At 43.1% G+C, this 24,062-nt stretch overlaps 1 protein-coding gene across 1 annotated transcript in view; it reads left to right on the top strand.

The window, feature by feature from the left end:
- LOC119735195 overlaps positions 1-24,062 on the top strand; it is a 179,781-nt gene that overhangs the window by 147,941 nt on the left and 7,778 nt on the right. The window contains exons 129-150 of the mRNA XM_038208901.1: positions 1,080-1,292; positions 2,330-2,603; positions 2,943-3,093; positions 4,028-4,160; positions 5,125-5,643; positions 6,178-6,346; positions 7,262-7,478; positions 8,012-8,150; positions 8,311-8,570; positions 9,338-9,574; positions 10,328-10,522; positions 11,433-11,636; positions 12,853-12,909; positions 13,707-13,736; positions 15,776-15,958; positions 16,829-17,140; positions 17,964-18,191; positions 19,008-19,292; positions 20,542-20,898; positions 21,919-22,078; positions 22,773-22,936; positions 23,123-23,260. Of these exons, the coding sequence (XP_038064829.1) occupies positions 1,080-1,292; positions 2,330-2,603; positions 2,943-3,093; positions 4,028-4,160; positions 5,125-5,643; positions 6,178-6,346; positions 7,262-7,478; positions 8,012-8,150; positions 8,311-8,570; positions 9,338-9,574; positions 10,328-10,522; positions 11,433-11,636; positions 12,853-12,909; positions 13,707-13,736; positions 15,776-15,958; positions 16,829-17,140; positions 17,964-18,191; positions 19,008-19,292; positions 20,542-20,898; positions 21,919-22,078; positions 22,773-22,936; positions 23,123-23,260 (4,625 nt within the window). The remainder of the gene's footprint in view (positions 1-1,079; positions 1,293-2,329; positions 2,604-2,942; positions 3,094-4,027; positions 4,161-5,124; positions 5,644-6,177; positions 6,347-7,261; positions 7,479-8,011; positions 8,151-8,310; positions 8,571-9,337; positions 9,575-10,327; positions 10,523-11,432; positions 11,637-12,852; positions 12,910-13,706; positions 13,737-15,775; positions 15,959-16,828; positions 17,141-17,963; positions 18,192-19,007; positions 19,293-20,541; positions 20,899-21,918; positions 22,079-22,772; positions 22,937-23,122; positions 23,261-24,062) is intronic.

The following is a 24,062-nucleotide window of genomic DNA, read 5'->3' on the forward strand; positions in this document are numbered from 1 at the left end:
TATTGAATATAGGGTTTCTATTGCCCTGAAGATGAGAAAGTATTAAATAGATGGCTACTATTGCCCTGAAGGTGAGATATCAGTATTAAATAGAAGGCTACTATTGCCCTGAAGGTGAGATAACGGTGTTAAATATAGGGCTACTATTGTTTGGAGGGTGAGATAGCAGTATTGAATATAGGGCTTCTATTGCCCTGAAGATGAGAAAGTATTAAATAGATGGCTACTATTGCCCGGAAGGTGAGATAACAGTATTATTTTTAAAAAAATAGAGGGTTTCTATTGCCCTAAAGGTCAGATAGCAGTCTTAAATAGAGGGCTACTGTTGCCCTGAAGGTATAATGAAAATATTTTTAAATAATACATTTTAAAATGCTGAGTGTGTAGAGGGCCACTATTGCCCTGAAGGTAAAAATGACATTGTTTAGAAATAGTACACTTTAAAATACATACACTTTAGACTGATGAGTGTATAGCAGGCTACTATTGCCCTGAGAGTAAAATGACAATGTTTAAAAATAATACACTTTAAATGCTGAGTATGACATGCACCCTGTGTTAAAATACCATGTCCCACAACACATGTTACATGGTGTATTTGATTACCACTTGTCTGGATAAGTATTAGCAGTTCCTGAAGTTACAAAATTAGAACATTCTGACTGAAACATCAAGTTAAAACCTCTGATTCTTTTGAGAACCACCTCTCTTTAAGAGACACTTCATGTGGTGTATCTGCAATCTAGTCCCAAGTTCAACTTGGAATTGTGTGCTGTAACATGGTATGAAATGAGTATAGATACTAATGTTATACAAAATCCCAACAAATTAATTGAACGCCATTTCTTTTTATTTGGCTTTTGGCCAAGATGGCCCATATAAATCTTTGACTTACTTCCAGTGGGTTCCCTTGGATAGAGGATGAAGAAGAAATACAGATTTAATATCACAGGCTTGGACTGAAATCTCAATCCACAAATTGGCTCCGGTTGGGATTCGAACCTAGGACACCATGGTGGAACACAAGGAAAGTACCGCTAAGCCATTCCGATTCTCCGTTTTGTATTTTGTTAAAACAGGTACTGGTAACCCAGAGGACTACCCCTGCCCCATCGGCTACTACTGCCCGGCCGGCTCCGGGTCACCCACCCCCTGCCCGGCAGGTCAGTACGGTAACATCGTCAAGGCCATCACGGTGGACCAATGCCAGCCATGCCAGCCCGACACCTTCAACAACATGCTGGGCCAGAAGGCTTGTCGGCCCTGCGGCAGCTCGGCCTCCGCCCAAGAAGGTAAACTTCAAATTAGCTGCTTTCACTTGTGCTGAAATTGACTTGTAATTATAAACTTGAACAAGGCAATTGTCTGGGGATGGGTTTGAACCTGCGACCTTCGGAACACCGTACCGGTGCTCTACCAACTGAGCTAGCCAAATTAATTAGTGTCTTTGTTCGAGAGTGCTAGTCAGAAATTGAGTTTGATAGATGTTGCATCAAAGAGATGTAATTTGTATGTCAGTTTTTCCCCTCTCTGATGTAATGTTAGTTCATAAGCAGTCTACTCTCAGTGCTGTCTGAGAACAACTTGGAGCTTTCTTGGTGGTCCTCGAACCCATGACCTCCTGCTCATTAGTGCAGATGTCTTGACAGCTTGACCGGCTGGCAGGATCCAGTCCAGACTGATAATCAGATTGCTGCGTTCATTATTATTTGCCATTTTCAAAATGATACTTAGCCTATTATAATTATCGCTTAATTTGACATGCGAGTTCTTTGACATATAAAAGAAAAAAATACATGAAAGAATTGAACAGAAGAAAAATGAGAGGTTTTTTTCTGTAAATGTCACTTCATTTTTATCAACTAACCCAGCAGTATGTGTAGAATCCAGAAGGAAACAATTGTAGTAAGTGTTGAAAAATCTGTCGAGCAAGTGCTAGTCCTATCTTCACTTTGAGGCCAGTGCCCCGCGGGCCCAAGTTCGCAGGTATGCAGTATCCGCAAGGGGGCCTGTATGCCACCCGTTTCAGAGCCACCATCTCTTTAGCCAGCCTGGTCAAGGTATTCGCCAGAAGTACAGGCCGGAACGGTTTTTACTTGCATTGGCAATGGAATCCAGTTTAACTAGACTGCAAAAAGTGTACATGCATTTTCTCTTTGTTGTCAAGTTGTATACAAGTTAGTTGTTATGTACCCTTCTTAAGATTTTGAGCAATTTTGTTGCTTCAAATGAAACAAACGCCTCCAAGAAAATGATCCTTTAGGTACCTTTATATATCCTTTAGGTACCTTTATATATATGTAAATGTTGCTTTCCCTCCTTCCTCCAGGGAGCTCTACCTGCGAGTGCGACGGCAAGTACCGCTCCTTCCAGACCACCAGCGGCTCCTGCGTCTGCTGGTCCGGCTACATCTACTACAACGAGGTGGACGCGCCCGAGAGCAACAGCAACAGCGCCGGCGACTGCCAGCCCATGGTGGACCAGCGCTGCGACCTCAGCCAGGCCCGCGACGCCAGCGGACGCGAGTGCGTGGACCCCGACACGTTCGACTGCACGCCCATGTGCGGCAGCGACAGCGGCACGTTTGACGTGGATCTGGGAAGGTAAGACAGCTGATGTCAAGTCCAAAAAGCCCCAGTCACACATTTACGGTTTGGAGCTACAGATATCCACGGTTTAAAATTCCTGATAAACCGTGGGAGTACCGCATTCATCCTTAGTACCTCTGTGGTTATCCGTCATCTTCTTTGGGTATTCGTGGAGAGACTATGGATGGTGAATCGTCATGAAAAGAATAACATGCAGGCCAGTAAAAGTGCCCGCTGGCTAGTTAAGAGTCTGTTTCAGTAGCCCGGCTGGAAAGTAAAAAAAAAAGTGTTAAGGTAGAAACCTGCAAGTTATTATTTTGGTATATTCATATTAATGTCTTTTGCTGATACTAGGTGCACATGTAACAAGTACACAGCACCCGAGGAGATCTGCGATGCCAGCTGTGAGCAGACCAAACCCACCGTGGAGGGAAGCCTGACAGCCTCGGGCCAGCTGGTGGTCACCAGCACCGCCAACGACGGATCGGGAACTGTAGTCACAAAGGTAAGAGAACAAATCTGCAAGGTTTTTTTTATTCTTCATGGCACTTATACCCAAGTCAAAAAGAAAGTGACCTGGATTAATGTTTTTGTATGTATGTTTGTGCAACAACTTATATAAGATCTTTAATCGCATATATCTGAAAATGTGTTTTTTTTCCTCTCTCCATTCAGCCTGTACCTAAAATTGTCTCTAGAAGCTTGTACAGGGTGTCCTGAAAATTATGATGCATGTAAACCCCGCTATTTTTGCCAAATTACAACCAGAATTTACTGCAAATGTTTACACGATCTTCAAGGTTACAGATTTAGCTTGAGAAGACCATTTGTTTAATTACGATTGCTTTGGTAAATGCAGAAATATGATTGAATAACTCAAAGCCCAAAAAACTATTCTGTGCCACTTTTAGGAAGCGAGTGCCTCAAAGATCAGACAATGCCAGTATGGCTCTTTTGATAAGATTATCCCTGTGGGTGTAAGACAAACATTCCATTCACACGACAATATAGAGTTTTGTTCTTATGTTGACACAATTTAATAGTACAGACAGGGTTCACTTCTTTAAAACTTTAAAAAATATAAATAAATATTGCACACTCTGCTTAAAAATATTAAAATCACTAACAGTAAAGTGATTTGGTTTTAGACTAGGACTATACTGATTTTAACTGCTTCACAGAAAGTCGCACAAAATGGGTTTCTTGGCTTTGCTGTTATTCAAACATATCTTTGGATTTACAAAAGTAATCTCAATGAAACAAACGGTATTCTCAAGCTAAATCTATTACCTTGGTGTAAATATCCGCAGAAACTCTGAAACTGAGGAAATCCATGCTGTTTTGTTCATGCATAGTAGAGTAGAGTTTTATATATGGGCCATTGACAACTTGAGTCTTATTCAAGATTCTTATCCTTGTTTCATTTTCTCTGTGTCCAGCCCGTACCTAACGTGATTGGTCCAAGCGTACACACCTCAGGAACCAAGAGCATCCAGATTTGCTCCTTCGATTCCAGTGGGGCCATGGGCCACATCGTCAAAGACATGTCCGACTTGGAAGAACTCATTTTTGGTAAATAACAGAACTCGCCTGATTTATGTTACCTGTTAGCAGAGAATAATCGTATTTTAAATATGAGCATGGTATTTGCAAAGTGCAAAACAAATGACAATGCACTGTTTTTTTTTAACAAGGGTTGGCCCTTGTGTTAAATATTACTCCAGGGTTCGACTTTCGCGGTAGCCCACTAGCCAAATGCTACTCTAAACAGCAGTGGGCTAATTTCTTAAGTAGCCCGGCTGGCGAGTCAACAATTATTGGGATATGGCAAAGATGAAAGGACAGGAAGAAATATATCATTACATTCAAAAAGCGAAGCTGTATCAATTTATATAATTGTATACACCGTTTAGGGTTAAGTTATTAGATCTGTTTATTAAAAACACTGACAAGATTGCCTCAGGATACACGTTTTACATGTACGCACATTGTTGTTTATGAACAACTCTATAAAACAAAAGCATGCGGGCTAGTGATAATGCCCGGAGGCTAGTCAAGAGTCTGTTTCAGTAGCCCAGCTGGCTAGTGAAAAAAAAGAAGGTTAAGGTCGAACCCAGTATTCGATACATGTCTCAACAAGGGTACTTTCCTTGCCATCCACCTCTGTGACTGGGGTTCGAATCTCAGCCAGGGCGACAAGTAGATTGGGTTTTCAGATTCTGTTGGTTTTCCTGGGAATTTCTTGGACTCTGATCTTTTCTTTATTGTCTCTCTTTCCCCTTTTTGGCTTTTTTGGCTTCAGAGCTACATTGCCCGTGCACTTTCATTGAGAATCCTTGATTTCAATATGAGAAGGAACTAATATAAACAACCTAATGACGGTTACTATGCTGTTGCAATGAATACCAAAATGTTTAGCATAAAATGTCATGTGCAGGTCTGATATTCTACATGTTCATGTCATTTAAAAAAGAAAACATTTCCAACATTTGTGTTCATAGTGAATAAAATGCTTTTTTCCCCCTTGCTGCTGCAGACACTGATGAAGCCACCACCATCATATCCACCACCCTCTCTGACTTCAACGTGACCTCAGGCAGCCGGCGTCGTCTCCTCCAATCCGCTGGGACCGTCACAGTCCCCGGCATCCCCAACCCCATCATCTGCCTGGCCCTGGAGGACATGCTGATCTTCCGCGTGACCCTGGACCCCGTCAACCGCACCCTCAGCAACTACCCGGTCTACCAGAAGGACCACCTCTTCAACAGTAACCCCACCTACGACTACAGCGAGTTCCGGGACCTGCGCTTCTACGTGGAGAGCACCGAGGTGGCCATCTCCTCTTTCGCCCACGTCTTCACGGAGTCCGGCCAGTACGTCTTCGCTGACGCGCAGGAGCCCCAGTGGGAGGTCATCGTGTCGGTCCAGCCGGCCGGCTCGGCCTGCGACACCACGCGGTCGTCCATCCAGCCATCCTCTCCGGCCAACCTCAACCTGCAGAGCGTCAAGAAGCAGGAGGCCATGAACGAGGAGCCTGACTGGGGTCTCATCATCGGTGAGTGGATTTTGTCTTTTTCTGATGATGATCAGAACTTACCAACTCAGTTACTTACTCGGATTCTTCTCAGAGCTGGTTCTTTGTAAGAGTTAGTTTGCGTATCTGCAAAGTTCTCCCAAGTGTCTGCAAACTTCTCCATCATCAAATTGTGGAGTGCCGTGGCCTCGTGGTCTTGAGCATTAAAGTTGGTGGTCTATGGGTAATTCTGCAGGGTTATGGGTTCGAGTCCAGAAATTACCCTGTGGAGACCCATACAATCTTTTGTTCCCTATTATGCACATGTCTCCACAGGGTACCGTGTACCAGATCATGTACCCATGACTTGTGGGAAGTTAGCACAAACTACCGGTACAAGGAGTTTTTCTTGCAACATCTTCAAATCTCACACTGCCCAGGAACCCAAAGGACGAGATCCCAAAAGTAAACATGGCGGCATTCTACTGTCTTCAATACTCCAAAACTATCTGGTAGAATTTGAAGCATTGAGGAGGCTTTTTAATGTAATTTCATTTTCACAATTTTTTTCTCCAGGCATGCTGGCCTTCTTGGGTGCCTGCATCATCATGCTCGTCATTGCGGTCATTGTCTGGCGCCCTCGCAGCGCCGGCATCTACCCGCTCAAGATGTGGAAGCCGCGCTACCGGGCCCTGGGTGCACCCCCGCGAATCCCGCCCTACCTGCAATACCAAGAACACGACAAGTAAGTTTTCAAAACCCAACATTGATTTTACATCTCCTGCCCCCAAAAAAGGCCATCATAACAAAAGATTACTTGCAGTTCCTGCTGCTAATTGACCAGGCACACTCGGTGGTCGATCAGTGAGACATCTGAACTAGTACTCAGGAGGTTTTAGCTTCAAGTTCCACCAGGGAAAGCTAGAAAGAAAAAAAATTCTCGCCAGCCCTCAGAAAGCACTGAGTATACAGTGCTCATACAAAATTATGTTGGTGGCCCTGAAGGGACATAACCAGTTGTGAAATTTTTCTTGACGTTGTAACTTCTTTCATGACTAGACGTGAAATGTTTTGCAACGTCTTTAATTTTTTTTCATGATCAGTCTTGAATTTTGTTGCGAAAATTTTGTTCAGTAGCTTGGAGAGTAATGTTTATCGTTGAATGCCGAGCTCGTCGCATGTCATAAAAAAATTCTATAACCCGTGAAAAAAAATTACGTCACGTCGCGAAAAAAATGTGCATCGTTGCCTGAAAAATTTCATGACTACTGGTAGTCGCAAAAATTCCACAATGTCACAAAAAAAAGTCACGGCTGGTTATTTTCCTTCAGGACCACCATACAAAATCCAATATTGAAGTGAGTTTTCAACCGACAAAACATTTTTGTCTTATTCTGAGCTTAACCAATCCTGAAACCATTCCTGAAAAACAAGAAACGAGGGGCCAACATGTTGTTGCTGTTAGCACAGAAATGTACTCAGCACAAAAAGTTACTTGCTGAGCAAAAACTGGTTACCGGCTAAAATATCACATAATGTACATTGCTAATGACTGGTACTCAGCTTATATTTGCTTAGCAGATAAATATACTGAATAAGATTTCTGCTTAGAAACCCCATGAGATTCAGTAATTGATAATCTTAAAACTTTTCAACCCAGGGAGTCGCTGATGCTGATGGGTCCTCGTGTGGTTGAGGGCGCCGAGTCCGCTCCGCTGAAGACCGGTGAGAAGGGGGAACTGGAGGACTTCAACGTGCGGACGCTGTTTGACAAGCTGGAGGACCAGACGCTGTATCTGTCCCAGCAACTGGCCAGACAGCAGGAGGATCTCAGAGGGTTCTATGAACGGATGTCTCAACAGACTGATGGACTCAAGGTAGGATGGGTGTGTTTAAGGAACGAGGGGCCAACAAGTCAGAGAATCGTGGGACATAATGTTGGATAAACCCACTTATGTGAGGCGTTCTGGTAAAATGAGACAGAACTGGGCACAGGCCATAGTGGAACTGCGCACAGGCCTTAGTGAAGAAAAATGCAAAAAAAACCAATGGGGCAACTTTTTAATTTTTTTAATTTTAAGATTTAGTGATATTTGTAATCATTGATATGTCTACTACACTTATCTATAAAGAAAAAGCATAAGAAACATGGAATAAAAGTGTTTTTTAAGGAAAAGCACTCGGCATCTTTCATTTTCAGGAGTAAAAAACTCGAAACTTTAAAGGCCTTTTTCTCATTATTTTGATAAATGCAGACTTTAAACAGCCATAACTTGTCAACGAAATATCCGATTGAATTGCAACAAAAAGAATTGTAAGGAGAATTTTAATGTTAACTTTTAATTGTGGTTTTTAAATTCAAGAATTTGTTTGCATTCAAGAGAGCCTTTGCCATTTGTATTTACTCCAGGGTCTCCTGCTCAGCCTGGACATGTCTAAACTGGAGAAGATCGAAAAGGAGCGGGCCAAGCGTGCGGAGCGTGAAGGGTACCAGGCTAGCGGCGACTCCACCACCATTGTCAACACCAACAGGCAGTACAATTTCACCGGTGAGCACGTCCCTACCAAAAAAAAAAAGACCCGATGCGATACAACATTTGAATAATTCAATCTCAGAAAATATGTCGCCCGTTTAACTTCATTTTCAATGTGATACAATGCAGTACAATGTAATACAGTGTGTTAAATTAGTCTCTGAATCACTCCCAGGTGCCTCCTCGCGGGAGCACGAGCTCATGGAGGCTCTTCAGGTCCTCCTGGAGCGCCTCAACTCGGGCAAGATCCCCCTCAGCCCCGAGATGCTGGAACAGGCTGGACTAGCCTCAGGCCCAGGGGCCAGGCTCGGTGGTGGCAAGGGGACCAGCGCGGCCGACAACATGCTCAGGAGGCAGAACAGCGAGAGACTGGAGCTGGACAAGGAGCTACGCAAGACAGAGGAGAAGGAGATTGATAGCTTGATGACAGAACAGGTACGATGCTTGTACTTTCCATGCTAAGCAAGAAAAGTACACTGGTGATCGCATATTTTGTGCTGAGCATACTTTGTGCATGCTTAGCACAAATATGCCAAGCTAAAAAAGGTTGGTCAGAGTAAAGAATTGTGCTTAGATCAGACGCTTAACCTGAGGCAAATTTCATGATCAATATCTAATCGTGATGATATGTTTAGCACATACTTTATGCTTAGCAAAAAGTATCCTGAGCGCAAAATAATGTCACTCTGCCAAATTTTAGTCACTAGTCAAAATGTCGTGTACGGAAGCATACAATTGCCAGTCTGTGTCTCTCTGTTACCAACCTAAACCAGTTCCGACTACAAGTACTCGTTTGTTCAATCAGAGTTTGCAAGGTGGAGAGTATAGCTTACAAGAAGTTTTGTGAATACACCAAAAGTGGGCTCTTTAGAAGAGCATCGTGGCTTTGGTTGTGATGCCTAGCTACATGGCATATACGAGTTATGGCTTCTGACAAACATTCGTTGAACAAAGACATTGACAAAATGGGAAACTGCCAACATGGGGCTGGATAGCTCAGTTGATGGAGCACCGGCACAATAATCCAAAGGTCGCAGGTTCAAATCCCCTCCAGTAAATTTCTTTGTTCAACTTTCAAAAGTCTTTTTTCGAAGTAGTTACTTCACATGGTGCATCCACAAACCTCTCCCAAGTTTATGGGTTAAGTCGGTGGATCATCACTCTATCTACCTTCTTTGCCCCTTTCCCCCTCTTCCTCCCAGGACAAGAAGCGCCAGCAACTCATCTCAGACCTGTCAGCCAAGCTGGCCGGCAAGCTGGAAGGCGCCGAGACGCAGCAGGAGATCGACACCATCATGGCCGCCCACGAGAAGGAGATGAGCCGGGCCCTGGACAAGTTTGACGCATCCAAGCAGCGGCAGGTGGAGGAGCTGAGACGGAGGCTGGCCCAGAAGAGACAGGCCGCCGAGGCTGCCATGAAGAGCAGGCACCAGCAGGAGGTGGGTACTACGATCACTGAAGTCATTATCCCTGTTATTAGGCTCCTAATGTATTCAGTGAAGACTCAGTAAGTAAAGCATGTACAATATCATAACAGGCTGGAAAATTGTGTAGCATATAAACCATCAGTCACTGTACTGTCTCAAACCGCCCTGCCTGTTACTCCCTGTACCGTCCCAGACATCCGAGCAGTCTTTATTTGTATGTATTTATCAAGAAATAAATACAATGTAATACAATGTAATACTTCGCTAGTGGGTTGTATCTCGAGTGTGCAGACTGTCGGCAGAATTCTGAGTCTGTAGACCTTTCCAGGGAATGGTCAGTTTTCAAACACTATGACTTCAGCTCAGCTTGATGTTTATTGAACGAGGGATCTATTTGGATTTTAAAAAACTGCTGCGAACACGATATTTCACTGTATTTCTTGATGAAATTACTTTTGAGAGGGTGGAGAATGGGGGGCTTATTAATATTATTTAATGCCCCATTGTAATTACTTACAAGTTGTATTGGCATCAAAAAGGAATGCTAAGACACTTTCACTTGATACTTGTGTCCATGTTGGCAACTTACTTCAGCTGTTTTGAGAATCCTGTTTGCAGTTACTTGTAACATTTGATAAATATCCAAGGTGGTATGACCAAGCTTTGACAAGTAAACTGCATTGGAAACATGCAGAGCAGCTTGAAGATTTCTAGGGTGAATTACTTCACTGACCACAAATTGAAACCATCCCTCCCCCTCACTAGGCCAGAGAGGCAGGCATCACCCTGACCCAAGACGACAGCTCGGACGCCGCCAACGTCTTGAAGGACCAGGAGCTGGAGATAGACGTGATCCTGGCGGAGGAGGCCCTGGCCAGGGCCAAGGCCCAGGCCAAGCAGAACCGTGAACTGGCTTCGGAGCAGCAGCACAAGATGTCTCAGAACCTGACCGCGGCCATCGTAAGTTAAAACCATTATCAGATGCCGTTTGGTCATCACAAGCCAAATCGAAGCCCATCACAGATCAATGACAAGTCCGTCTGAAAAACTATCAATTGAAAAGTTAAACAAAGAAATCAACTAGAACGGGGCTTGAACTTACAACCTCCGGATAACCGTTCCAGTGCTCTACCAACTAAGCTATCCGGCCCTAGAAAAACAATCAGTTACACAAAACACTCACAAGGCACAGGCCACGCAGAACTGTGATCTGGCCGCTGAGGAAAAGATGTCTCAAAACCTGAGACTGATTATTAAACCCCTTTGTCAATAGTTGTAATTGAGTTGTTACAAGTCAAATCACGAGTCAGTCACAGTGGAGTGTCATGGCCTAGCGTTTAAGAGCACCGGACTCATGCTCTGGTGTTTCAGAAGCAACAGTGGCGTTGGTTCGAACCCGGGCCCGGACACTTGTGCCCTTAAGCAAGGCACTTAACCATTATTGCTTTGTCCTTCGGATGGGACGTTAAGCCGGAGGTCCCGTGTGTTGTATAAGGCCTAACGCACGTAAAAGAACCCAGTAACACTTATTGCTAAGAGAAGGGGTTTGCCCCGGTGTTTCTGGCCTCCTAGTTATACTCCCTTGTGGAAGTCCTTAGGAGAAGAACCAACCAAGTACCAATTACCCGTGTCAGCAAACAAAACTTCATCACTTATTAATCACAAGTCAATCACAAGTCGATTGCAGATTAACCACAAGTCAATCACAAGTCGATTGCAGATCAACCACGAGTCAATCACAAGTCAATCACTAATCAATCACAAGTCAAATCACAAGTTTGTCACAAGCCAAATACAAATCATGGCAAACTTTTGTCAAGTCAATCTCAAGTCAATCTCTAGTCCTTCGCATATTCTCTCTTCCACCCAGGAAAATCTGGCTGTGACCGGTGTCCTGACAGCTGAGTCAACCAAGGACATCATCCAGGATCAGGAGGACATGGAGAAGACACTCCAGGACAAGACAGCCAAACGACGCAATCAGCTCACCGCCAACATGAAGCAGAGAATGGCCGAGAAGAGACGCAAGAAACTACGCAAGCTGAAGCAGTCGCACCAGGAACAGCTGGATGCTGTGAGTAGCTACACGCACAATTGTTGGTTTTTGAAATGCAGAAGAGCGATACTTTGTTATAATGAACATTCAGCTATACCAACATCCCCTTTAACTTCCGTACTTAAAGTACACGTACAAGTATACTGCGCATTGGCAACTGAAAATCACTATAACAAACAATTGCTACAAGTACGTACATTAAAGAATCTTCATTGAACACCACTGTGTGGGATATAGCAACGTTCTACTGTATTAGTTCTATTTCGTGCAACTGAAATAAACACATGGTCATTAGTTCACTTTTTCGGTTGACACTGTGAACCCCCAAAAGGTCTGACGTCTCTTTGTGTAGGATGAAATGCCTGAAAATTGAATGCTTGTTCCAACTCATTGCAGGTTTAAAACTTTAAAGATTATATACAATATTGGTAAACATCAAAAAAACAAAACTACCGAATTATTATGAAATACCTCACTCGACTGTAAGTAAATAACAGTCTCAAGCATTCTGTGAAATCATGGAATGTTTGGAAGAAAACTGCCTTTTTTCACATGCCGCCCCCAATTTGCCAAATTTAGTTAGTCCACATTTACATTTTGTCTGCAATCAGTTTACACATCCGTGAACGGTGTGCAAACCAGCTAGGCTAGTTTGCGAGAACAGCTTTTTTTTCTTGTTTTTTTTTTCAGCATCTATGAACAAAAACCTTTAAATAGGGCAGTGTAACAATAATTTGCTATAAAATACTTGCCCCCAAATCCATCCATTTCTGCAAATTACAGCAAAAGCAAATGTTGCATAACTACCTTTGGAGGATTTTTTTAATACTGGACACTTAAATGCCAAGAGATGTCAGACATTTGGGGGCACATGGTGTCCTTTGCATACCATTCATGTATATATTAGTTTATAGTAATTTCTGTAAATGTAAATTCCTCCCCTCATCTACATCAATACATATTCATACTTGTCATTTGCATTCATCATGATCATAGTCATTATGAATAGATATTCATTTTCATCTCAACATTTACATAGTGCTATTTAGTACATGCATGTAAACATGCATAATTCATATGAATGCACATCTTCATTTTCATTGTCACGAATACAAACCATCACAGCATGAATATTTCAGATAGAGTTGCTTACATTTCATGCTAATGAATATTCATTCTGTCTCATTGTATCTTCATTAATTCATTCCCACTCTTTTATGTGCCACAAAATCAGTCTACGCAACATGATGCTGGTGACTTCCAGACGTCCAGATTTGACGGAAATTCACAGGTTTGGAGTTCAACATGTCTCTGTGTGATCTTTTGCATTAAAACTAACTTTTTTTTCAATGAACCCCTATATGTGACCATTGAGGAGTTTGATAATGTAATGATCTCTTTATTTCTTCAAAAATGGGATTCTCTTGTATTTGTAAGTGAAAAAAAAAGCAACACCGTGTTTCACTTTAGTGAATAAATGAGTAGGCAGTCACACAAGAGAAATTAGCATTAACCCTCTGAATAAAAACATCGTAATTAAGGAGTGTTTAAACTGACATTTTCCAGCGGTGAAACGTCATCCAATTTTGGCCAGTCTGCAGATTGAATAAGCCTCTGTACTGATGACGTCACACTTTGTTTAATACTTGTGTTCTTTTCTACGGAGCTACGAACCGTCGAGGCCCCGTAAGAAAGCACACTTGTAAACACAGTGCGACGTCATCAGTACAGAGGCTTACTCTTCTCGTGAAGTGACAAATTCGTGTTTGCCTTCATGTCCGCTCTAGGAATGAACCCTGCCTTTATACTTTCAAAGACAATTCTGTGAGGATTAGTTTCCTCAGTTTGTTGTGAAAGTGTTTCCTGCTTGGTTTGATCTCTTGAAATTTAAGCTCCAGCATTCACTTAGCAAGTGATCAATTTTGTTTGTCAGACCGTCATATTGTCTCATTTTCATATCATGCCCAAACCATGTAGGCTAACTTTGTTTTATTGCGTATATTTCCTGCTATTGAACTATCATCTCTTTTTCATATCATGTACATTTTCTTTCTTTCCAAATCCCGAACATTTGCCATAAACAAACAGCCATCACTATTAGATGCCGCAACGGAACAGGTTTGGAAACGAAACATTATTTTGTTCATGGCCGGTTGTGGTGAATCTAACATTGTTACGGCAATGTGTTGCTGAAATGGCTTTGAAAAGCCGTACTGTTGTGTTTGTGGGCCCTTGGAGACAGTGGCGTACCCAAGGGGTGGTGGGGGGGAACAAGAAACACAATTGTTACCATCACGTTAGCAGTTTTTCCAATGGTTGTCATTTTTTGTTAAATGCCTCAAACCATCAAAGAAGAATTTCAACACATGAATGGACATGCAGCCTTTTGCTAAAGATAATTTGAGTTGATTATTTACATTGCTTTTTGACATCATCCTCAAATTTCCATCAAATATTGACGAAAACTTAGCTAACTTTGTCCGTCTATTTTGGACGGAAATTTGATGGTGATTTTAAAAAAGATAGATTTTAAAATAGTTAGAAAGAAATGATTCAACACATATTGCATGTATTGTAAGCCTACGTGTCCATTCACATTTTAAAAACTTTTTGGGTGGTTTCAGGTACTGTATTACAACCATTGGAAAAACTGCTAACGTGACAGATGCAAAGGGGCCCCCTTTATTGTGTTTCTTGTCATATGATGTAAAACAGGTACACTCACACCTTGCAGGTAATATTAACCCAATGATTATTGTTAATACTACGCTGCATCGGGAGTCCTGTTTATTACGTCATGATTTACTATGTTTTGTTTGCTGCCCCCAACGACGACTTTTACACAAATTGCACGTTCGGGTCGAAACAGGACCTGAAAAACAGCTCTCAAAAGTACCTTTTGTACTCATTTCATGACAGACACAATCGTCGTTTTTATTTCATCACACCTTAGGCTACATATACCCGAAAAATGACGGAAATGTCTTCGAGCATTCCACAACCTCTTTAACATACATTACATGTTACCATTGGTTGAGGTTTGAGTATTTCCGGGGTCATGTGAGACAACTAAAAGTATTTAATTAAATGACAAAACAAGGATGTCTTTAATACTATTGAATATAATGTAGAACAGGTTCACTCACACCTTGCAGGTAATATTAACTCAATGGTTAACATACATTACATGTTACAATTGGTTGAGGTTTGAGTATTTCTGGGGTCATGTGAGACAACCAGAGTTAAAGTGTTTAATTAAATGAAAAAGTATTTTTAATACTATTGAATATAATGTGAAGCAGGTACACTCACACCTTGCAGGTAACATTAACCCAATGATTAACATACATTACATGTTACAATTGGTTGAGGTTTGAGTATTTCTGGGGTCGTGTGAGATAACTAGAATTAAAGTGTTTAATTAAATATCAAAACAACGATGTCGTCAATATTATTGAATATAATGTTAAACAGGTAGACTCACACCTTTGCAGGTAATATTAACCTAACGATTAACAGAAGTCCTACGTTTGTCTTTTTTTTTGGGGGGGGGGGGAATTTTGATCCAATGGTTCTACTTTTTTCACCTGGGTCTGCTTGAAAGCCTGTATTTATGTTAACTTTGCACAAACTGTAGTCGTCCAACTAGTTCTTTAGCAACGTTGCGTCAGTGCAACAAGGTCGTAACTTCATTCTGCAACAAAGCCGCGAATACGCTCCGTGCAACAAGGTCAGATCTGGACGTCTATTGACTTTGCGTATACATCCGGGTTATTTGAAGTGAGATGCGATCTTTTGACATTCTGAAACTCTTGTTTCATGTACGGCCCATTTTAAGAGATACGACCTTGTTGCACGGACACGAAGATAATTTGTTGCGGCAAGTATTTTCCTGGCGAAAAAAAATTGCCTGGGAAAAAGAGGCCTGGAAAAAGATCCTAGGTTTTTATCCTCTTTGTTCCTGGCAGCGTCTTTGTCAAAGGGTTCGACCAAGGTTCTGCTAAGATCGAAACTTTAGACCATCAAATTTTTTTTAAATTTTTGTATATTTCAGATCAATCCAGTTTATTACTAGCAAGCAGTTTGCGGCAGTTTTATTCGTTTTAATATATCAAGCCACTTACGTCATCTTCTCTTTCCTTCCCCTTCTCCATCAGCTGGGCGACTCGGCCGATCCCGAGGCCATCAAGGGGCTCCAGGAGCGACAACGCAAGGAGGTAGAGGCCCTGGAATCCCGGCTGGAAGCAGAGGAGGCCGAGCAGCTCAAGGAGATTGACAAGCAGGTGGATGAGGATTACAACAAGGAACTGAAGAAGGGTCACCGAGATATCCTGGAGAATGTGAGACCCTTTGTTGTTTCCCTTTAAACCCACTAGCATCTGTACTACAGTGATCTGGTACACGGTACCCTGTGGAGACATGTGCACAAAAAGGAAGAAAATATTGTTTACATCTCCACAGGGCAATTTCTATAGATGAATACGTCTCCACAAGGTTATCACGAAAAAGATATATGGATTTTACTCAAAAAGTAGGAATTTCCAAGGTGTGTTGATCTGTCGCAAATTGAAGTATTTTATGTAAGGGATATTAATTCCGAATTTCAGCCCACGAAATTAATTCTGGTTAAAATAGGAGCGTTTTGAAACTACACTTTCAAACTCTAACATTTGAGTACACGAGAACAAAGAAATGTCTCCACACAAGGATACAAATTCCAGTGTGGGTGTTTTACATTGTGTTTAGTCACTGAAGAAGCCATAAATACATTGATTGCTCAATCGGTTTTGGGCACTACAGAGAGTAATACGCTGGGTGGTTTCGGGCGCTACAGTGACTAAAGGGACAAGCTGTTTGAAATCATGTTCAAAACTGATCTTCCAGAAAAGCCTCATCTTTTTCTGTTGCTGAGCCCAATTTTGTGATGCTGTCCAGCAGTCGTTTTCCTGTGAACAGGTCCTCTGTCTATTCAAGGAGACATTAGCAGTGAGCCCAGCAAAAAGCATGCTAACATCAAGGGTAAAAATATTTTTAACAACTGTTGACACAACAGTAAGAACACACTGGGAACACAGCGCGTTTCCATCGTGTTCCTAAAAGGAGCGTTCCACTTTTGCGACGCTCACTTACTCTTGAATGGTTTAATGCATTGCTTTACATGTAAATATGTCTGCTCACCATCTACAATTGTCGTTTTGATGCTTCCACAGCTCTCCAAGAACCAGGAGGTCGACCAGGTGCTGCAGCAGCAGCTGATGGACCAGCTCCGTCGCTCCAACGAGAACATCAACTACGAGCTGGGAATCCAGCGGGACCGGCAGGAGTCGGACCTGAACGCCAAGCTGAACGCCCGGCGGGACCGCAAGAAGATGGAGGCCCGGCGGCTGGCCCAGGAGGATGCGGCCAAGAGGCTGCTGGCCGAGCAGGAGAAGCAGCGGGAGAAGATGAACGAGGGCAAGCTGGTTGAAGGCCTTCAGAGCCTGTCGCCAGCTGATGCTGCTGATCTGACCATGGAAGAGCAGGTAAGCTGGGATGTTTTAGCTTCATCTGGTTAGTCTAAAGCTTTTTGTTTTCTTGAAAGTGGAGGTATTATAATGATTAGGATGGAGTATCTGCTTTGATATCTCTATGAGAGAGGCAACAAGAAACAAGCTGGTTGAAGGCCTTCAGATCTTACGGCTGATGCTACTTATCTGAAAATGAAAGACCTGGCAAGCTAGGAAGTCTGATTGTAGCTACAAGAAGTTCTAAAACGTCATTAAAATATAGAAGTATTTTAACAACTGCGGTAGACTTTGTGCATTAGGAATTCGGTAACAGACCACGAAGGGCAAGCTGGCTGCAGGCCTTCAAAGCCACTGATCCAACAGTTTGGAACATGCCTCCTCTGCAGTTCTTTTAAAAAAATAGATTACAGAAGATCTTTTATTCACAAAAGCAAAGTTTGAGAAGTTTATAGGAAAAATATGCATAGTTTTCTGTGTGCAGAAACCATCGAATTGAATGTCGAATAGAGAGTCATAATTGCTTCTGCCTCCTTGTATCTTTTAAATTGTGTGTGAATAATTGATTGACTTAATGGTAATAGAGCCTCAAACTTTTAGTAATGTTATTTTAGAACTTGGCATTATCAGGACCCTAGTACGCTCTTGATCATCATCAATTGAATGTGTCTCTTCATTTATAAAAGTTAAGAGAAGAACCTACATATTGAGAGCAACTGCCTTTTGCCTTTCTGTGTTTATACCCTTTGGGTGCAGAATCAGTTCCTGGAATCAGATGTTGGGCTCTGACGCACTATAACAATGTGCTATAACAAGAGTTGATACATTCATTTCATGCTAGGCGGTCCTCCGCGAGCACCAGCGGGTCCAGGAGGATCTGACGCAGCGACACAAGGAGGACAAGGAGCAGCTGTCGGAGAGGCTGGCCCAGGAGGCCCGGAAGAAGGGAGAGGAAGAAGCCAACAGGTTCAACCGGGAGAGGACCAAGCTGCTCAAGGAGAAGAGAAACAAGCAGGCTGCCGAGCTTGCTGCCAGGAGGGGTGACATGTCGGAGGATGAAGCCGGGCAGGTGAGAAGGAAGGCAGGGATGGGATTTGTCGAGATTTTTCCTCATTTCAGGATTTTTTGCTGAGATTTTTACTGATTTCAGAATTTTTGGTTGAGATTTTTCTTGAATCCAGGTTTTTTTTACTGGGATTTTTCTTGATTTCCGGATTTTTTGTTGAGATATTTCCTGATTTCAGGATTTTTCTTGATTTCAGGATTTTTTGTTGGGATTTTTCTTGATTTCGGGACTTCATGTCAGGATTTTCCTGATTTCTGTTTTGTTAAGATGTTTCCTGATTTCAGGAATTTTTTTTCAGGCTTTTTCTTGATTTCAGGATTTTTTGTTGGCATTTTTCTTGATTTTGGGACTTCTTGTCAGGAAATTTCCTTATTTCAGGATTTTTGGGTTGAAATTATTTGTGATTTCAGGATTTTTTGTTGAGATTTCTCTGGATTGCTGGTGTTTGTTGTTTGGATTTTTCTTGATTTCTGGATTTTTTGTCAACATTTTTCTTTTTGAAATCTGGAATTTGTGTGGTTTTCTGTTGTGTGGTAACTATTAATTTTATATAGAATTAAAGAACTGGGTAATTTAAGTGGTGCATTTAGGCAAAACAAACATCTGTGCATTAGCATGCACATACAACTGTGATCTGTCCTGTCGCAAGAGGAAAGTTAACTCCTACGATCAGTTCCCCCGAGTACCTACTCATCGTTTTACTTCTCTTGTAACCCTGTACCTAGAGAGGCTTTTAGCCCTCTTCAGGGCGAATATGCATAAAACAAAAAATTGATTTCCAACGATAATCGTTTAATCACATTCTCCAACCCCCAACAGCTGCTGGCGTCTCACGCCCGCGAGCTGGAGGAGCTGGAGGACCGCCTGGAGGGCCAGCGGGCCAAGGCCCAGCTCAAGGCCCGGGAGAAGATGGCCGAGCGCCGGCGCCGGCTCCTAGGCGAGCAGAACCACAAGCAAGGCGTGGAGATGGCCCGGGAGCTGCTGGAGCAGAAGAAGGAACTGGCCGAGGTCAAGTCGTCCGTGGTCAAGAAGGCCGAGCATCAGGCCATGCTAGAAGGCATCCAGGAGCAAGGGGCTGCCAACACGGAGAAGGTCATCAAGGCGGTGAGTGGAAACACACTTCTGTCACGTCCTAACACTTTAACCCATTAGCAGCTGGACCTTATGGTATGACACTGTATTTATTCACTGAAAAATCAATAAAAGCATAGAATGCTTGGGCGGTTTTGGGCGCTACAGTGAGTAATAGGCAGGGGTTTTTTGGGCGCTACAGTGAGTAATAGGTAGGGCGGTTTCGGGCGCTATAATCACTAAAGGGTTAAAACAACTTCAGAGGTTTTGAAACCAATCACAAATCTTGATTCATAAATACCTCAGACAGTTTAGCTATTCCTATTGGTCGAGAGCCCGTCACGTGGCCGGTCTTAAACGGATGATAAAGACATGGCTAGCTGGTCTTAAACACTTTTCCAGTGTCACAATAAAATGTGGACTCCTAAAAAACCAGTGCCTCTTATCGTTTCATTGGTTGAACGTTCACAATCCTCACGTAGGCATGCGCAACACTACCAGGGAGTCAGAATTTTATAGTTCTAAATTCAAAACGCAACGCGCCAGGTGCGTTCTGCCCGACATTGCGCAGAACATGATACGCGCGCGTCAATCTCCATAAAAGGGTTGTTTACATCTTACTCGCCAGCTGAACACTCCATTATTTGCAAGAGGGATGTTTCAAAAAGCATAAAGTGAATTTGTTGAACAAAATCGGGATGTTTTGAACGAATTATATGATTTTTTTTTACCGAAAAGGTATTTATGAATGGGAATAAATATGTGCTCCGTCGGTATTTATCACTCTGTTTAAGACCACTTAGAGTCTGGGTGCTGATAATTACCCTCGCCTCCGGCTCGGGTAATTATCAGCACCCAGACTCTAAGTGGTCTTAAACAGAGTGATAAAAACCTCTGGAGCACACATTTATTCCCTTATTTAAATTTCTGGCCTCTGTACTACTTCAAATCTGGCACACTTTCGTAGCGCTGCTAAATATGGAATTCTGCACTTTTCAGTACCATTTTGTGCTTACAGTCAAGCACAGGGATATATGCACGTGCACCATCCAAATGTCCATGCCTTGGTTTAGCTAATGCTGTTGTAAGCAGATTTGTTTGCACTTATGATGAACATAGCTAAAAGAATATTAGATCTTAAGACAAGGCAGTTTCTGCCACCAGTGTTCCTGGAGTTAACACTTTTTTGTATTATTTCACACGATTTCGATTCATGCATGTAGTTTCACCCCTTTCAAGGGAAGAGTTGAATACTGAAACCTATTTTTCTTGTCTCTACCAGGTTCTAGATAAGCGGCAAGCACAAGAGCTGCATGATCTGGACGCCCAGTTTGCGGCCGAGCGCCAGGTGGCCATCGAGGGCGCCCTGACCAAACTGAACGACAAGTACCACGGCCGGCGCGAGTCCATGCTCCAGCGCCACGAGCGGGAGCTGTCGGACCTGAGTAAGATGGACAATCTGTCCCCCGAGGAGGCGGAGCAACGGAAGGCCGCCCTCCTAAACCAGCAGCAGCTGGAGCTGAGCAAGCTGGAGCGGGAGATGGCCCAGGAGAAACGGGAGATCGAGCAAGGGGCGCTAGCCGATTGGGAGCTGAGGTACGCCCGCAGCAAGCTGGAAATGAAGGAGCGGCACTATCAGGTAAGATTAGAGGGCTGTCACTGGGGGTAAGAGGGTGCAAGGGGGAAGGGGGTTAGATGTGTAAGGGGCGCTGGCTGATTGGGAGCTGAGGTACGCCCGCAGCAAGCTGAAAATGAAGGAGAGGCACTATCAGGTAAAATTAGAGGGCTGTCACAGGGGGTAAGAGGGTGCAAGGGGGAAGGGGGTTAGATGTGTAAGAGGCGCTGGCGCTGACTGGGAGCTGAGGTACATGTACACTTGACAGGTTGAGACTAGGTAGGGAGGGACTGGAGAAGGCAAGGGTAGGGTTGGCAAGTGCTAGGTGACTCTAAGCTGAGATACACCTGCAGCAAGCAGGGTGTGAAGGAGAGGCATTTCCATGTCATATAAGAAGTGAAAGGTTGGGGGTTTTGCTAGTAAGGGGTACGGGATTCAAACACTGAAAGCTGAATGAGAGGCATTTCCAGGTGAGGCTTGAGAGGGGGATTAGTTTAGGATGCAAAGATGGGCAAGGAGTGCTGGACAGCTGAAAACTGAGACAGACCCATGGAAAGCTGGACGTGAACGAGAGGAACTACCTGGTGAGACTGGAGGGTTGAGAAAGGGGTTAATTATTGCAGTGGAAGGGTGTAGGTTTGGAGAATGCTGAGCAGTTCTGAGCTGAAATATTCACATAGGAAATGTAGCACAAGGAGAGGCTGATCCAGGTAGAGTCTTGTGTTGTGGGAGGAGTTTGCTGGTTGTGAATGCAAGGTTGTAGGTTGGATACGAGCTGGCTGCCTTTTGCCTGGATTGGGGTGCTAAAGGAAGCTCAGCATAAAGAAGAGGCACTGCCAGGTAAAGACTTACATCACCTTTCAACCCCTCCCCATCACCCTTATGTAAGTGCTGAACAACTGGGAGTGTTTTTGTTTAGGTCATGCCTTAGCTTTTGAAGCCAATACTGAAGTTGCATTCTTTGTTCCAGGCATAACATGATAACTTGCAGCAAGCACAATCGACTCATAATGTAATGGTGTGGTTTTCACTTTTTGCCTTCAGGAATATGCTGAAGCCCTTCGGGAGCTCAGCGGTGACAAAGATAGCCAGATGGTGAGCGCCGAACAGGCCGCCAAGGCTGCCCAGGAGCTGGAAGATGTCCGACAGAGACTGGAGAAGGAGAGAGAAGCCAACGAAGAGAAGCTCAAGAAAGAGACAGAAGGTAAGACTGAGTGAGAGGGAGGTGGGTGAGTACAAAGAGCTCCTGCGAAATCGGGTGATAGGGAGACTAGAGGACAGAGAAGCAACTGAAGAGAAGCTCTGGAAAAGGAAGGGAGGTAAGACTGAGTGAGAGGTGGGGTGGTAGATGGATAGACGGAGACCTTTTAGAGAGATTTGAGTGAGAGAGTGAAGCTAACAGAGAGACGTTCAGGAAAGAGTGAGAAGCAGAGCAATTGATTGGCTGGGTAAAGAAGAACCCATATGAGAGCCAAGAGTACAAGGGAGGCAAGCGAAGAGAGACTGAAGAAAATGAGAAATGAGTTTGGGATAGGTAGATAGAACCCTTAACAGATTAGGCTATAGGTAGATCGATGCGACTGCTAGGAAAGATGGGGAGAGCTATGCAAATGAAGAGAAGTTACAAGAGAAAAAAGGTAAGACAGAGCTTGAGATGTAGTGATAGATGGAAACCAAGACGAGAGGAGCTAATTAAGAGAAGGCGAAGAAAGAGAAAAAAGAAAAAAATGTGAGAGATGGCTAAATTGTGGATAGATGGGAGAGAAGAGAGATATGATAAATTGAGAGCCAAAAAGAACAGACAAGGAGAGATGCTTTGGAGAGAGAGAAAGAACGTAAGATACGTTGAGAGAAGGCCTAAATATTAAATGAATCTCTCAAATGCGCCTTTCTTTTAGACTTTGAATCGGCTGAGAAGCTCCGCTTGGCCGCCGAGCTTGCCGACTTTGACAAGAATCTGTCGGAGGAGGAGAAGAAAGAGAAGGAGAGGAACGAGAAACGACTGGCCGCCCTGAACAAGCGCAAAGAAGAGATGATCAAAGAAAAGGAACAGAAACACAAGGTAACTGCTCAGGAAATGTGTGCGATGTTCTGGCAAATTGAGACAGAACTAGGCAGAGGCCAAAAAACAAACTTTAACATTCAGTTTTTACCAACACAGATGTAATTTTGAAGCACTTAAAAAAAACACATTCAAGCTTGCTTGTCTTCAGTGTAAAAAAATAATGCATTTTCTTTGGACATGAAGGAGAAACTGGAGGTGCTGCAGAAGAGCGGAGCCAGCAAGGAGGAGGTGGATCAAATGGTGGAGGAGTATGAGAGAGACTTGTCTAAAATGAAGAACAGGATGGATGCTGACCGCGTTCGCATGCAGAGCGACTTGGAGGTAAGCACCAAATAAAGCCTGTAACTATAATCTAGAACAGGGGGAGTCAGGTTGGCGTAGTGGTACTTTCCTCGCCTTCCACTGCTGTGACCCGGGTTCGAATCCCGGCCGGGCCAGTATATGGATTGGGTTTCAGTCCCTGCCTGGTTTCGTTGGTTTTTCCCTAGAGTATTCTGGGGTTTTCCTCCCACCACTAAAACTGTAATTTCATTCCACATCCTCTATCAAGGGAACTCACTGGGAATAAGTCGAAAGACTTTCGTGGGCTATCCCATTTGTAATCACAAACATACAAATGTATTCACGTCGCTGATAAGCAACAAAATTTGCTTAGCACGAAAATAATAATTGCTTTGCTAAAGGAGGTTACCAGCCAAATTGTCATGGGATGTACAATGCTCGTGACTGGTTCCCACTTGGAGCTTTGCTGAGCATGTAAATTTGCTGAGCAGTATTTTTTTGTACTTGGCAGTTCAATGAAATTTGACTCTGTGCTTAAGACTCTGTACTTGTAAAAATAATTGTGTTTTTCTCAGGCAGTTTTAAGAATTGTTCTGCTTGTTTTTATTTTAAAGGGTCATCTAAATGGAATACACACTGAACAGCCAACCATTGTCTTTTAGTATCTAAACTTGTGTTCTATGTACATGTATGTACATTACACTGATGACCACTGGTTTTCTAATTCATGTTTGATATTCCATCTCAAAATTATTTCCTATGTTAGAGACGCAAAGCCAGTACAAGTTGTTTCTCTTAGAGACAGATTCTGCTTGGATCATAACATTAGGCAGTACACAAT

Source organism: Patiria miniata, unplaced genomic scaffold, assembly GCF_015706575.1.
Source record: "Patiria miniata isolate m_02_andy unplaced genomic scaffold, ASM1570657v1 HiC_scaffold_29, whole genome shotgun sequence".
Classification (NCBI taxonomy): Eukaryota; Metazoa; Echinodermata; class Asteroidea; order Valvatida; family Asterinidae; genus Patiria; species Patiria miniata.